The 15588-nt window shown below is 31.5% G+C and overlaps 1 protein-coding gene across 1 annotated transcript; it reads right to left on the bottom strand.

Annotated features, from left to right (window-relative positions):
* Positions 1-911: 911 nt before the first annotated feature.
* LOC111990465 (calcineurin B-like protein 7) lies at positions 912-7022 on the bottom strand. The gene is made up of 9 exons (XM_065761457.1): positions 6883-7022; positions 5643-5769; positions 4220-4302; positions 3973-4032; positions 3472-3580; positions 3253-3305; positions 2209-2289; positions 2003-2115; positions 912-1427 (listed from the first exon to the last, which is right to left on the bottom strand). Exons 2-9 carry the CDS (start codon positions 5731-5733, stop codon positions 1373-1375), a joined length of 645 nt encoding a protein of 214 aa, XP_065617529.1. The 5' UTR covers positions 5734-5769; positions 6883-7022; the 3' UTR covers positions 912-1372.
* Positions 7023-15588: the final 8566 nt, after the last annotated feature.

Here is a 15588-nt window from a genome sequence, read left to right as displayed (position 1 = left end):
AAAAATACAACCAAACACCAGAAAATATTTTTCAAAGCATTTTTTAAAATGCAACCAAACACTTGAAAATATTTTCACCTGAAAATATTTTACACTCTGAAAATATTTTACACTAAAACAAACGTAGACTAAAATTGCAATGTCATATTTTCCATTCAGATTGACAAAAAATGATTAATAAAATGACAAAAATATCTATCTTCTCTTTCAAAGATACACATGACACTAGTCCTATTTTTTGTGGGGGGTTATTTTCCATTAAGTTGGATGGAAAGCATGACTTTATAAACTCGTTGTAGTCTTAATCAGAGGGAATTATCATGTCATTTACCGTACTTTAAAGTATAGTCCACACAAGACCATTGACAACAATCTGGCTCTACCATTAAATAGTTGCTTCAGCAACTTAGCATACTATCTTTTGTGTAGCACATAAATCCAATGCAACTGCCAATAAGCCTTGGTTCAAACAACACTTCCTCCTCTTATTTGGGTAGAGGGTTGAGAGAACCCAATAAAGGTGTGTATAACTTACTCATGAGAGAGAGAGAGAGAGAGAGAGAGAGAGAGACCAATGCACCTTCAAAAGGTTAAAGGCACCAAAACAAAAACATAAAAGAAGAGAGACAGGCTTAAAAGCGACATGCATACGGTATGGGTAGCCTCGTCTTTATGTTTTCAATTCCTTCTCTTTTAGAATGGGAAAAAGGTACAACTTGGACGTTGACTACGCATGGTTCCAAATGCCAACTTGACCAAATTACTCTCAATGATTCTGATTTATTAACAAATCATTAAATAAAAATGACAACCGAACCTCATGGAGTTGTAATCCTGAAGCAATGAAATTCTCCCCATTGTAGTGGCAGCACCATGGGTAAAGATAATCAGGATGTATGACAATGTAAAACTAAAGACGTGAAAAACTCAAGAAGAATGATGAATGCATGACAATCAGTTAACATAGAGGTGTTGCATATACAAATAAAAGTGTCAGTATGAGTAGTTAAGTCTCACATCGAATGGAAGTCACAAGTGATTAATATAATGTAATTGACCAGTACCTAAACTTTTAGGTAAGGTGGTAACATGTCTCACTAGAAACTTTTTTTTATGCCATACAGTTGAGGAAAAATAATGTAAACTAAACTATGTGGTGAAACATTAAGATTTGTTGTTGTGAATAGCAAACAGGATACACTGGCTGGATCTCACTATCAAAAGTGCTTGGGAGGCGCCTCAGAGATTGTTGGTTCTTTGCTCCTCTCTCTGCCACTTTAGCAGCAACCATGATTGACCAAGTTGTCCACAGGGAATGTGCCTTGAAGTGAACAGCATCTATGGGGGAACTATTTTTATTTGGCTAGTACTTCTACTCTTCAAAGTCAGTGTTCAGTATAAAGCTGGGAAATGCCAGAGTTATGTCCCTGGAAAAAGGGAACCACTTATGAAGAATTAGAATAACTATATAGTTTGAGTAGTAAAGCAATTTCAAATGGATAGTTCATCTTGCTAGTGAATATTTCCACCCCCCGGTGAATTTCTTATTTTATTCTTAAATAGTCAAACTGCTAGATACAGTAAGGTTCAGGGCCCGAGGCCATATAGATTCAATATACTAGGACCTACTTGTAGTGCAAGCAAAGTAATCTTAATTCTACTTGTAGTGCAAGTAAAGTAACCCCAAGGTTAGTATATGGTTAGCCTAGGATTAGTCTCTATATGTATACCCCAATCAATTCATTGTAACACACAATTTAAGACAATATAGACGTCGTTGGGGTTAGGACAAGAGGCTGAACCACTTTAATCTCTATGTACTTCTACTCTCTCTCTCCTAACATAACTTCTAATACAAACCATCTCAAGATTCTTGTTTCAATGTATGGTTAGTGATATAGAGTAGTAACTAGCTAGAGTTTAAATCCAAAATGATATCATGACCAAGCATTATAAAAAATGAATTGAACAACAGATGATGCATGGATACAACAGAACCTACTTTAAATATGGAAGAGTCATGTTCTTTATCAGAGCTGGATTCTTTTCTACCAATTCCTTCCACTCTTCTTGATCAATTTTCCCATCTCCTTTTGAATCAGCCTCCATCATTGTCTAAACAAATAGACAAATTTGACAACCAATGGAAATTTAGATATAGACATTGAGTGAAAATACAGCAAATATGAAGTGTAGCATGTGCAACACCTTATTGACAATTGATTCCACTTCTTCATCAGAAAGCGTCAATTCAGATTCAGTCAGAATAGCCAACACCATCTCCTTCAACTTCAAGAGTAGCAATAGTGTAGTTCATGAGATAGAGGACGCAACAATTGAGTGATTAAAGAAAACTTGTAGAGTGTGTTAGGAAGTTCAACGATAGTAAAATGTTTGGAACAAGATTTATATGCTGCTATACTTACACAAGAGACTATATACCACATCTGAGAAAAACCATATGATAAGGAAAATTATAGTAACTGTAACACTGTATGCAACTATGCAAGAACAAAGCTATGACAGACAGTAGTTGTTAACATGACTTACACTTCTTCCGCAATTCCATAAATGAAATTTCCAAATAAAATCAGCTTTCTCCAAAGCTTTGTAGAAGTTCATAGTGATATTTTTTTGCAAAAATTTCCTTTTTACAACAATGAGAACTGCTCTGTCTAATAATCAGGCTTGCAATAATTGTGAAGGAAAATAACAAACCAGATATCTAATTGGAATCCTCTAATATCTTATTTAGTCTTGTAATGTGATTTCTTTAATTTTTATTTTTATTTTTTATCTTTGAAGGAAATTATAGATATGTCACTTTGAAGACCATCCTGAAACAAAACATATTTGATGTGATTATTCTTTTGGTCCCCAAGTGATGGTAAACTACCAATAAAATTTTCCATTGGCAGCTATCCAAGGTTAGAATTGAGACTAGTTTAAGCCTTACAGGATATGGTTTAAAAAATAACATATACAATAGGTTACAATTAAATTCTTGATATCAGATTAACTAGATATTAAATTGGGGGGAATTCCCGCACCCAGCTGGCCTTCTACTGGATAGGGTTCAATTTGAAGTATTTGTGCTATGTGAAAAAACGTAAAGAGATCTTGCATATGGTCATGTGAGTGTTAAAGCCACATAAATATTAGCAACAGTTGAGCAATTATTGTTGCCATTAATTGGATTTTGTGACATTTTTAAAGACACAACGAGGACAAAAAGAAAAAGTTGTAACTCACCTCTTCATGCTCAATGTAGCCAGTCTGTCGCAAATCATACAATCTAAATGCAACTGCAAAAGAATCCTTTCCCAGCTTAGTAATCATAAAAGATCTTGGATAGATAAAGGGAGAGTTGCATATTTCAACATAAAATTTATATCTTCACTGGAACAAGAAACATACATCAAGATGAAAAATAAGGAGGAAATGATTTATTGTTGTGACAAATTGTCATACATGTAATTTTGTCTTCTTTAGGTGCATTTGGGTGGAAGATGCTTAAAGACCGAACAAATTCTTCAAATTCAATAACCCCATTATGCTTGACATCAAACAGATCAAATACCTGCAATATGTTTTAGTGTATGCATGCATATAACTCAATATCAGCTGGCTGAAATTTCTTATGTACAAAGTAAGACAGTTGACAATCAGACGGACTAAGGACAACAAGCTACAATGGATAATAAAGTTTTTTATCATTTGTTTTACAATGAAAACATTTTTAGATCCATTTGTTATTCTAAATTCACTTTGAATTCCAGGAAATTGACAAGTTGGATTTCTTTGATAAACAGACACAACCTTTCACTTTACCCAATCGAGTATACATTTAAAAGAAAAATTATAAGTAATAAATAATTGACATGAGAAGAAACTCAAGTATACAAGGTGACAAGAGACGACGATAGTAGAAAAAGGAAACAAAGAGTACAGTGCAACGCAGAAAATACAGACCCTGTCTGCAAAAAGATTCTGCTTATGGCTGTTTCTAAGAAGTGCAAGATGGAATTCCTCCTGTCCATAGAATTTGAATAAATTAGCACAGGTGCACCAACAATTTCAAGTTCCAATCAAAGTGTTAAAAAGTCTATGTTAACCTTCAACCATATTGATCAGAGATTTCAGAAAGTGGACCAAGCTGCCACCACTAACTCATGAAAAGAGACAAATCAGAAGCTACATTATAAAACATTGCATATACCTTGTGAATAAGACTATCATCATATATGCAATTGCTTAGTTTCTTGAATAGATCATACAAGGCCTTGATTTCATTGACTGTAACTGTCAAAAATTTAAAAATTCATAAGATTGTTTCAAATGGCAAATCAAACACACAGTTTTGACAATTTCTTTGTTTATCTTCAGCTTTTTGTGGCAACTGTGGCTGCCTCCGTCTCTCCAGTAATTGTGCAAAAGGTTTTGAGGTTTTAGTGAATGAGCATTACAAATAGTCTCTTTGAAGAAAAATTTTTCTGCCCTAACAGCTCTCAGCATTGCCTCTACAAGTTCCTTATAAAGAAAACCAGATTTTTCTTATGCCTTTAGGGGTAGTTCCCAACCCCACCCCTTTATGCCTACTAACAGAACTTTGATCTTAGCAAATAAAGTGGAAAATGAGCTAAACAACAATGCTTGCAGCAACTAACACCAAGGCTACACCCATGCAAGGGCAATTTCAAAGATAGAGGAGAGAAACACCCTGGCATGTGCAGCATGGTGCATTAAGCAGTAGACCTATAATCAACTTACTGGCAGACGTGTATTAGGTAAAAAATAAAGGCATGAACAAACTTGATGTTCTTACTAACAATCTGGTTCAATCTACTTTAGAGGCATGAGGAAGTTTTTCTCTACTTGAATTGTGGGTGCAATACAGGCAACGCCATGTTGATAGTGGCATGAGTATAGCTTGAGGAGAAATATCCATAAGCACAATGCTAGCGTACATTGAGACAATAGCCAGTTGGTTAGATACGCACACTTCCATGGGCCATAGTTATATCCCACACAAATAAGTACTCAAGAAGCCATTGCGAAGGAATGGCAGGGCATGAGGTTGAGAAAGTAAACTAATGCAAAAAGCCAAAAACCTATCAAGTGAGCTAAGTACTTAAAAAAATCAAGTGAGCTGAGCTTTTAGCTAGCACTTACATAGTTACATGGACCAACAATTATCAAGTAAACTAGCATTGATTCAAAATGCATGAACTGATTGGCCGATGCAATGTGGGGCATTGCATGGCATATGTGGCTGTCCTAGCCTGGCAGGTTAACTAACTAATAAAAGGAGACGTATCCTACAGGCAGCTGAGAATAACTACCAAGACACTTGACAGCATAGCAAATGAAAAGCCAGTTGAAAAATCTTTTCCTAGATAGGCTAGAATATAGACTTCCTTTCTCTGAATAAATATGCTTTCTGTTTCGGTTTCATATTTCCACTTGTTTGTGTAGCTGAGAGCAAGTAGAGAACTTAAGGCCACAAAGAAGAAAAACTGAAGCAGGGCCTAATTAGGATATATAAAAGAAATAAATTTGATAACTTAAAGGTGTCTGTCCTTGATCTGATTATTTCATTTGTAAGTCAAAATTGATCAAGTCAGCTCAAATTTTCTACTTACAAGATGTTTCAGAAGCAAGAATGATAGCCTCTTGATACCGAGGTTTTTGCTTATTCTTCTTCACGCTGAGGCAGCTCAAAAAAGCACGCATGATGCAAATACCGAGCTGATGCTTTGTAATATAGAACTGCAACATCCAAAGAAAAAAAAAATCTTGAATATAAGAGATAAGCTTACAAACATTCATGTCTCATTTTAATAGATTTACATTTTTGGCTGGAGTTCTCTTTGACGGAAAGACAATTTAAATCCTTGTTACATATAATATTGTTCTATTCTTTTTTACATATATTCTTTTTAAATCCTTGTTACATATATACTTTTCCTCCCAAAATTTGGTGTAGGTTTGATTTTGGTCCTTTAAACTTAAAAACTTCAGATTTGCTATCTGAAATTTTAGAAATAGAACAATTTGCTCCCTTCATCTATTTTTTTGTTTCAGTGACTAATGGCATGCAAAGGCATCCCATTTTTAAGAGAATTAATTGAATTAACCATATTTGTAGGGGACCAAATTCGAACCAACCTCATATTTAAGGGACCAAAATCGAACCAGTTTCATAGACAGAGAGACGGAATTTTTTCCTTTTTGAAATTTCAAGAATCAAATCCGAGTTTTTTAAATTAAAGGACCAAAATCGAACTTATCCCAAATTTCAAGGATCAAAATCTAACTTTTATAAGGCATTCATCATGAATATGTTAGTGTGATAGTCATAGCAAGAAATGAGCAATTCGACCTCATAAAGTCATAAATCATAAGCACCCAGTTGCCATACCGGATTGAATCTCTCAAAACCAGCCAACTATAACATCTAAACTATAAAGCATGAGATATATAACATAATTCAAAAGTGATACTGTAACTATTGGTGTAGGACCCAAGTTAAGCCACAAAAAAAAAAAAAAAAAAAAAATGTAAAACAGTGAAGTCAAACCAACACAAAGTAAATAAACACAACCGGCCTCTTCATGAATATGAAATACCAAATCCTCGGATCCTTATTATCAAAACAAAAACAAAAACAAAAACAAAACAAAAAAAAAAAAAAAAAAAAAAAAAAGCAAGACTCAAATTGGACTTGATGAAAGAAATAAACTATATATGAATGTCTATCTCAAGCAAACCAAAAAAAAAAAAAACTATATATGAATGTAAAACAGTATGCTAAACTTGAGGATGGAAGAATGGAGAGAACTAGTTTGATAGTTTTTATTGATGAGGGCAATAAAAACTGACCTGGGTAGTCCTCAATAGCTAGCTGTTCTCTTGCACAGTTTCACAGCTTTTCAATCTGCAGGACTTGTTTGTTGCACTTCTTCTTGTTCTTTCTGCATGTATCTGCTATAATATAAACTTGTACATTTTAACTTTAAAGTCCATAATGTCACTTTTATTATATTTAGTTAGGTTGGACCTGAACTCAACCTATCTTAATAATACGTTGAAAAGTAGTATTTCAGGCATTCAAAAGTCCAAGCCAGCTCCTATAGGCTTAAGACCGTTTACTATCATTGTGATTCGTGGAGCTAACTTTTAGAGAGGTGTTGTGATACACACCATTTTCATAACATTTTTACAATCAATCAAGAGTTATAAATTGTTATTGATTCTAATTTAAATATTTATTGATATTATTTTTTTTCCTACTAATTATAACCTATAATAATGTATTAATTATAATTTATTGTGAAAATATTACAAATATATCATTTTTCAAATTTTCATGTGCCGACAATTTAAATATCGGTCACTTTTTAGAGAAAGCACGAGAGATGGAAGGAAGACTCACGTTTGGTTTGAGAATATTCCTGATGCTACGAATTCTGCAGTGATTTTTTTATTTGAGTTAATGAAATTTATTCATCTATTTCTCCAACCACCCTCCCCCACCCCCCCCCCCCCCCCCCCGAAACCCCATTAAAACTATAGTTTTCTCGTGATAAATTAAACCCTTTATTTTTAAATGAGAAATGCATCACTTTTAACCTCGTACTTTCATTATTGTACCAAACAGAACCCCACCCATGGTCTCAATTGTTTTATAATTTTTAAGTGTTTGCCACAACAACAAAAATTGCGGGATTTGAAATGGTTCATTTGACAATATGGAGTTTAATTTGTTACAAGAATAAATTAAAGGATTTTTTTGGACTTTTCCTGAATTTTTTTGTGACATATACCAATTAAATAGTCATTACATAAATTTTTATTTTATTTTTTATATACAAGATAGAATTCTACTTTAATATAATCTAAGTGTATATGTATGTGAAACTTCTTCCTAGAGACTTGAACTCCGACCCTTACCTTCCACACCTTACACGCACTTATACTTGTGGAGTGACCATCGCGCAAAGGATGGGTGGTAGTCATTACATGAAGTTTTAATAATGGAAAAAAATTATATTTTGAACCTTATATTTTAGAGGTGTAATAATGTTGTGTTTTTTAGTTTAATATGAGTTGAAGGTTTTTTTTTTTTTTTTAAAGAAACTGTTGAAGGTTTAATTTGAAATTTTATAATGCTCCTTTTTTTTGTTTTTCCCCGATGTCTCGAAGCCATTGCCTAATTATTTTGTGCCCATTACTTACTTTTATTTTCTTAAATTTATACATGGTCCAAGTCCATTTAAGTTTTCATGGAAAATTTTGAGGGAGAAAAGTTTTGAGGGTAAGGAGTAAGGCCGATTTGAGCTTACCCATAATTCCAAGAAGCAAATTTTGCCAAGTGGGCTAACTTTGGCAAAAGTCCATTGATGCATGAGTAAGTTTATGTGCAGGAGAAATTATTAGGTCCACTAGCAATCCTCCTAGTGGTAGACATAATAATTTCTTCATATGTAAGCCACGTAACACTTAAGTAATTTGTTATAGGAAAAGACTTAGGTACAGTACTTAGTGTTGTTCTTTAGGTTCTCCCGTTAATATTTTGTCATGTAGATTTTTTCTCATGAGATAGAAGTGTATTTTTTAGTTAAGTAGCCACATGGATGAATCTTAATAGAAGAATCTAAGAAACAATATCTAAATCACTGTACCTAAGTTTTGTCATTTGTTATATATTACTAGTCAAGGCAGCACGTGCAAGGCACATGCTAGCTATGGGAAAAAAAAGTAGTAATTCAGATCAATTTTAGATTTTATTTGTATCACAAAATAAAAATAAAAATCATTTGATTTTTAAAATACATAGAGATTTACATTAATAAAAAGAGATATTAATTTTAAGAATTTTGATAGTTATGTCATAAAAAGTTAATCTCAATCGTATAAGACTGTGACAGATCCTAGTCCAATATTTTATTATTTTATTTTGACCTATAACTTACACCTCAATAGTTGTGAATATATTGTAATAACAACAAAATGTCACAACATTTTTAATTGTGCTAAATCTTGGTATAATATTTTATTATTTTATTTTATTTTATTTTGACCCATAAGGAATTGACACATGCATAACAACATTTTCAAAATATTTCTATGTATACATTGTATTTAATTACAATGTAAATTTATATTCTAGACACAAAAAAATTGGCAAATTTCGTACACATTTACAAACTTTGTACAATATTTACAATTTTTTGTGCAAATGTCTATAATATTAACCATTTTTGTGTATTTACAATGTAAACTTGCATTGCAAGTATAAAGTAAACATATAAAGATCTTTTAAAAAAAAAAAAAACAAAGCTCAAACCAACTAGCACACTTGAAGGGGGAAAAAAAGAAAAGAGAAAGTGCATCTCACTAATTGAATAAACAAAAAAAAAACACTATTCATGAGCCTTTGACTCTTTTTATATAGTTAATAGATATGCCAGCTTACATAAATATTTTTTTAAAAAAAAAAACAAACCAATAACTGGAAAAAAAAAAAAACTTTAGGCACTGTATAAATTAATGTTAAAATGTTGTGGACTGAGCATTTTTTTATTTGATGTATAAGAAACTGAGATCTCAACAATTATGAAAACATTGTGATAACAATAAGAGTTGTAACATTTTCTCAAAACATTTATTTTTAGTTGTGGTTGGTCACAGTCTTATGTTTTATTATTTTATCTCAACTTGTAAGAAATTGGCATATCAATAATTGTGAAAATATTGTAAAATTTGTTATGTCAGTATAACAATATATAAACCAACTTACATAAATATTTAAAAAAAAAAAAAAAACACAAACCGATTACTGGAAAAAAAAAATACACTTTAGGCAGTGTAGTTACCATGCCAGTTGAATAAACCAAAAGCACTACACAATAAGTGTTGTAACATTTTCTCAAAACATTTATTTTTAGTTGTGATTGGTCACAGTCTCATATTTTATTATTTTGTTTTGACTTGTGAGAAATTGACACGTCAATAATTATGAAAATATTGTGAAATTTGTTGTGTTAGTATAACAATATATATACCAGCTTACATAAATATTTAAAAGAAAAAAAAAACCGATTACTGAAAAAAAAAAAAAATTGTAGCTACTGTAGTTACTGTTCAAAACTTGGGAAAAAAAAAGTGGCTCTCGAAACCAAAGCATTGTAGCTATAGTGATTTAGAGCATTCGTGCTTTTATATATATATATATTTTCAGTTGTAGTTGGTCACAGTTTCATATTTTATTATTTTATTTTGACTTATAAGAAATTGACACCTGTAAAAATATTATGAAATTTGTAATGTCAGTATAACAATATATAAAAAAAGGAAAAAAAAAAGTACAAACGAAAGATTGGAAAAAAAAAATTGTTGCTACTATAGCTACAGTGCCGCTTGGTACTGTAACTACTGTTCAAAACTTTATAAAAAAAAAAGAACAAAGTGGCTCACCAAAATGGCACTGTAGATGAACAGTGCTAAAACATTAAAGCGGCAATGAAATTGACATTTTAATAATTGTGAAAATATTGTGAAATTTATTGTGTCAGTATAACAATATATATAAAAGGGAAAAAAAAGTACAAACGGAAGACTAAAAAAAAATGTAGCTACTGTAGCTACAGTGCCGCTTGGATCTATAGCTACTGATCAAAACTATTAAAAAAAAAAAAAAAGACAAAGTGGCTCACCAAGATGATATTGTAGATGAACAGTGCAAACTATAGCAGCATTGCTGCTTTTCACAAAGCATTTATTTTCAGTTGTGGTTGGTCGCAATTTCATATTTTATTATTTTATTTTGACTTATAAGAAATTGATACTTCAATAATTATGAAAATATTGTGTAATTTATTGTGTCAGTACAACAATATATATAAAAGGAAAAAAAATACAAACGGAAGACTGAAACCAAAGTACTGTTGCCGCTACAATATCTGCACAGTACAAACATACTCAGGACACAGTGCCAAAGCACTGTAATGGCATAGCCGCTTTTTATATATAGAGATATATCTCCAAAAGGCCTAAAATCACCTTAAGCCATGAACAAGCTTTTTGACCACATTTAATGCTAACTGACGAGGTCCCTCCTAAATAGGCTCAGCAAAGCAAGTTTGGCTAACTGGATTATCCAAATTTAGTGGCAAACCAAATTGTTGCAATGTTTAAAAAATTTCACAGCTCAAATTTGCCATTCTTTCAAAAATCCAACAAATAAAACTTTTTTTTTGCTAGGTAAGTGAGGACGATGAACCCCGAGCAAGAGGTTACATAGGAACCCGGGTGCCACTTGGCTACGAGGCCATTGGCCAACAAATAAAACTTTTGAACATTACCTAGAGATGGATATTAGACGTACCTTTCATCTACTATCAAGCCTTGTCCCGAGCCAATCATTAATCGGATTTATATCTACCTCACTATCCACATTTATATTTCTAACTTAGGCCAAAACTTTTGATTATTAGAAGCAGCAAATTCTATAGGGTGATTTTGGGTGTGACAGAGCACAATTAGTGCTCTCTCTATCTTTCATTAATTTTTTTTCCCCAATTATTTGCATCGTGAGAATAATTTTTTACCATTATAAAAGAATTATTACTACTTGATGCTTCTTTTGGTGAGCAAGAAACCTTTGAATTTTTAACAGTGCACCATTAGCCTACGAGAGTGTTTGGATTGCGTCTGCGTGTGTTTTGCCCTTTTTCTTTTTCTTTTTTTAAACCCACACTACACCGTTTAAAAGATTAGAATGAGTTTTGAGCTTTACTCCCCTCTTTTGCATTCAAGTCAAAAAGGCCCAAAAACCCGTTTGCATACCATAGTATTTAACGACCAAATTAGTTATAGAGATGATCATTTTAAAAATGAAATTAAATTTGATGGAGGAAAAAAAAAATTCAAACTTAAAATAAAAACAATTTCAAATTTTGAGGATAAAAAGGTATAATTTAGTCTAACTAGCAAGTAGCATAACAAACTAGTCTTTCACACGGTTATCCAGCCAACAAGTCCTCCATTTGCCCGACGACAACAATGGAAAGCAAGTCCTCATTGTTGGTAGTTGTAATAAGTTATTTATTGTTGTTCCCATCAAACTTTTTTTACTTCTTTTATTGAGATGACCAAAGTTTATACATATTAATGTACTATTCACACCGATTCTTGGTGATGTATACGAGAATAAATAATTTTAGAAAAAAAAAATAGTATTGTCTATCTTCTTATTAAAATAACAATAAATCATAACAGTCTTCGAGCTAAAAAACACAATTGAATAAATCTTAACAGTCCATTAAATCTAATAGTTTAAACTCAAACTATCAGAGTGTACTTAGGATAAAACTTATGTATAGTACTTTAGATGTTGTTTCTTAGATTCTCTTTTTAAGATTCTGCCATGTGGCTACTTAATTTAAAAAATACACTTTCATTCATGAGAAAAAAGTCACATGGCAGAATCTTAAGAGAATAATCTAAGAAACAGAATGTTTAGATGTTGTTTCTTAGATTTTCCTTTTAAGATTCTGTCATGTGACTACTTAACTTAAAAAATACACTTTCATTCATGAGAAAAAGGCCACATGGCAGAATCTTAAGAGAGGAATCTAAGAAACAGCACCTAAATACTGTACCTAAATCTTGCTCAATGTATCTATATTTGGTAACTTGAAATTAGTTATACCCTTTCCGTTTACTAAAAAAAAAAAAAAGAAAATAATATCCTTTTCATGATTCAAAAAATACATCTAATAGACCTTTAAGAGCATTCGCAATGGAAAATTGTATCATATCCTATTTTACCATCTCAAAAAACTATGTTATCAATTATATTATACTATTTTACAACACACCCAACATCCTAATTTTTATTTTCCTATTCTATTCATTAAAATAATATATATAACCCACTAAAATAATATAATATATTCTAATACAACTCTCCCTCTCTCTTCTCTCCCATCTCTCTTCCACTTTATCAATTAAAATATATTGTAATTTTTACAATTGTGCTACAGTGTCATCCTATATTTAGGATGGTACTGTAGCACAATTGCAAAAAAAATTGCAATTATAGCTTTTTACAAGTCCGGTTGCTAACACCTTTTTTGTGCATTGATTGTACTTTTCCCCTACATTTCCCATTTGCAATTGCCAATGAGAATGCTCTAACCTTTTTAGGTCAATTATATTTTTAAGCTGTCAATTGTGTTACACACAATTAATACTGTATATATATATATATATATATATATAGTATGCTACATGCACGTACAAATTATTAAAAGAAAAGTTTATCAAACGAAAAAAATATTTTGAAAAATGAAAGGGAGAAAATATACACTGGAATGCCTTATGTGATTGGACGGGCCGTATATGGTCCGCAGACGTCAGGATGAGCGAGCCCGTCATTTGCACGGGCCTCTAATGGACGGATCTCATGTGAACGGACCGGATACGGACGGAGTGAAGGAAGGTGGGCTGGTTGTCCATGGGCCTGTTGGACCCCTCATAGGGGATATTTTGGCCCACTCTCATAAGGGCCTGAACAGAGTCCTTGCACTAGTAGGACTCCGGAAATCTTATATATTTGGTAAAGATCTTCTTTATAAGAAGGAAATCTGTCCATCACGTTTAGGATTCTGCAAGGAGAGTCCTGTAAGGAAAAGACTTCCGCACCAAGAAAGAGATGTCAACCTTCTACTACTATAAAAGCCCCAATACCCTCACAAACCAAGGTACGCATGATTTTGCCCTCTTTAGCACTCTAGAGTTGTGAGAATACTTTCTGACTTGACCTTCGGAGGGTATTTGGCCGGCACCATACCGGCGCCCTTTGATAGGTTTTCTCCTTTGTTTCGTGTAGGTTAACATACAAGCGAAAAGAGCATTGCGCGACTTATTGGTGAACTTCTCGGCTTCATCAAAAAATATACGTTTTTTATCACTAAAAACTATAAAATGGATATTTTTTATAGACTACAAAACACTTATTAAACGCTCTTTGAATCTTGTTCAAAATTTAAATTTAACTAAATTTTAGTACTCTTATAATTGGCACTTAACTTAATAACGTACAAAGATCTATATTTTTTTCATTACACTAGCATTATGCCCGTATGATGCACGGTTTAATTAAAATTCATATGTAAATAATTTTTTATTAATTTACTTAAAAGTAGATAATAAAAATAAATGAATATTTTACTTTTAAGTTATAAAATGAATGTATATTGTGTGAGACTTAAGGTATCATAATATATATATATATGTGTGTGTGTGTGTGTATAATTGAATGGAAGATGGTAGAAATACTTTTAAATAAATAAATATAAATATATATATATATATATATATATATATATATATATTTTTAATAATACATTGAACTTTAAGGCTCAATTAATCACATGTATTTAAATGGATAAACCTTGAATTTAATAATTAAAAACTATCGAAAGCAACAATTGAAATCATATTTAAGTGGAAAACTCAATTCAATCATTAAGAACAATCTAAATTGATAAATATTTAAACTTTGGAAGTAGAGAGTCTCACATAAGAATTTAATTTTTGTCCTTGAAAGCATGAGAGAAAACACTGAAACTTGAAGTTTAAGTCTCGTGAGTATAAACTCATAAAACATATAATTTTATTAAAAAAATAATACTAAATGAATTACAATTATACAATCAAAAGTAAAAATCACGCTATTTGTTTGTGAATATGCATGAAAAAAGAACTGAATTCAACATTTTTTTTTTTGTTATAATACACGTTGCTATTTTATTTTTATTTTTTTAAAATTTTATTTCATGATTAGATGGATTAGATAAAGAATTTGAAAAAATTAGATTACACTATGTTGTTGCATTTTTTTTTTTTTAATACACATTGCTACCTTTTATTTTTAATATATATAAATGTTTTCTCTTACGTGTAGTATAGTAATTAAATAAGGATTAGATGAATCATATGAATAATTTGAATTGTAATTAAATTAAGATATTTATCAACTTAGAAATTATAGGAAAAGAAAAATTATATATTTTTTTATAATACATGTTGCTATTTTTTATTTATTTAATAATACACGTTGCTAACTTTTAATTTTTTTATTTTTTTATTCTTTTTTTATACATAAATGTTTTCTTTTACGTGTAGTATAGTAATTGTAAGGACACATTTTGCTCCCAAAGCCCAAATGATGGGTTAATGGCCCAAATAGCTCAAAACAATGAATTTGTTAGAGAGTGGGCTTGAAGATGAACTTTTAATGAGTTAAGTTGACAGTGATCATAGTAGGTTAGTTGTTACTGGAAAGAATAAAATAAACAGTTTTATGTAAGAAAAGTTTGCCTCAGTCAAGTCGAGGATAGTCTGTTCTTATATATTTCTCTTAGACTTATACTAAATTATAGTTCTTGAGTATATAATGATTTTTTCTTAGATTTTCTAATGATCCCCTTGTAATGGGTTTTTTCCCCTATATATTCTCTTTCCTTCTTTCATCTCAGCCCTTCACGTGTAGATCAGATTGCTGGTTTTGATACTTAT

The sequence above is a fragment of the Quercus suber genome, unplaced genomic scaffold (assembly GCF_002906115.3).
Source record: "Quercus suber isolate HL8 unplaced genomic scaffold, Cork oak 2.0 scaffold_414, whole genome shotgun sequence".
In the NCBI taxonomy this organism is placed as follows: Eukaryota; Viridiplantae; Streptophyta; class Magnoliopsida; order Fagales; family Fagaceae; genus Quercus; species Quercus suber.
The sequence above is the reverse complement of the archived record's forward strand: the minus strand, read 5'-3'. Positions and strand labels throughout refer to the sequence as shown.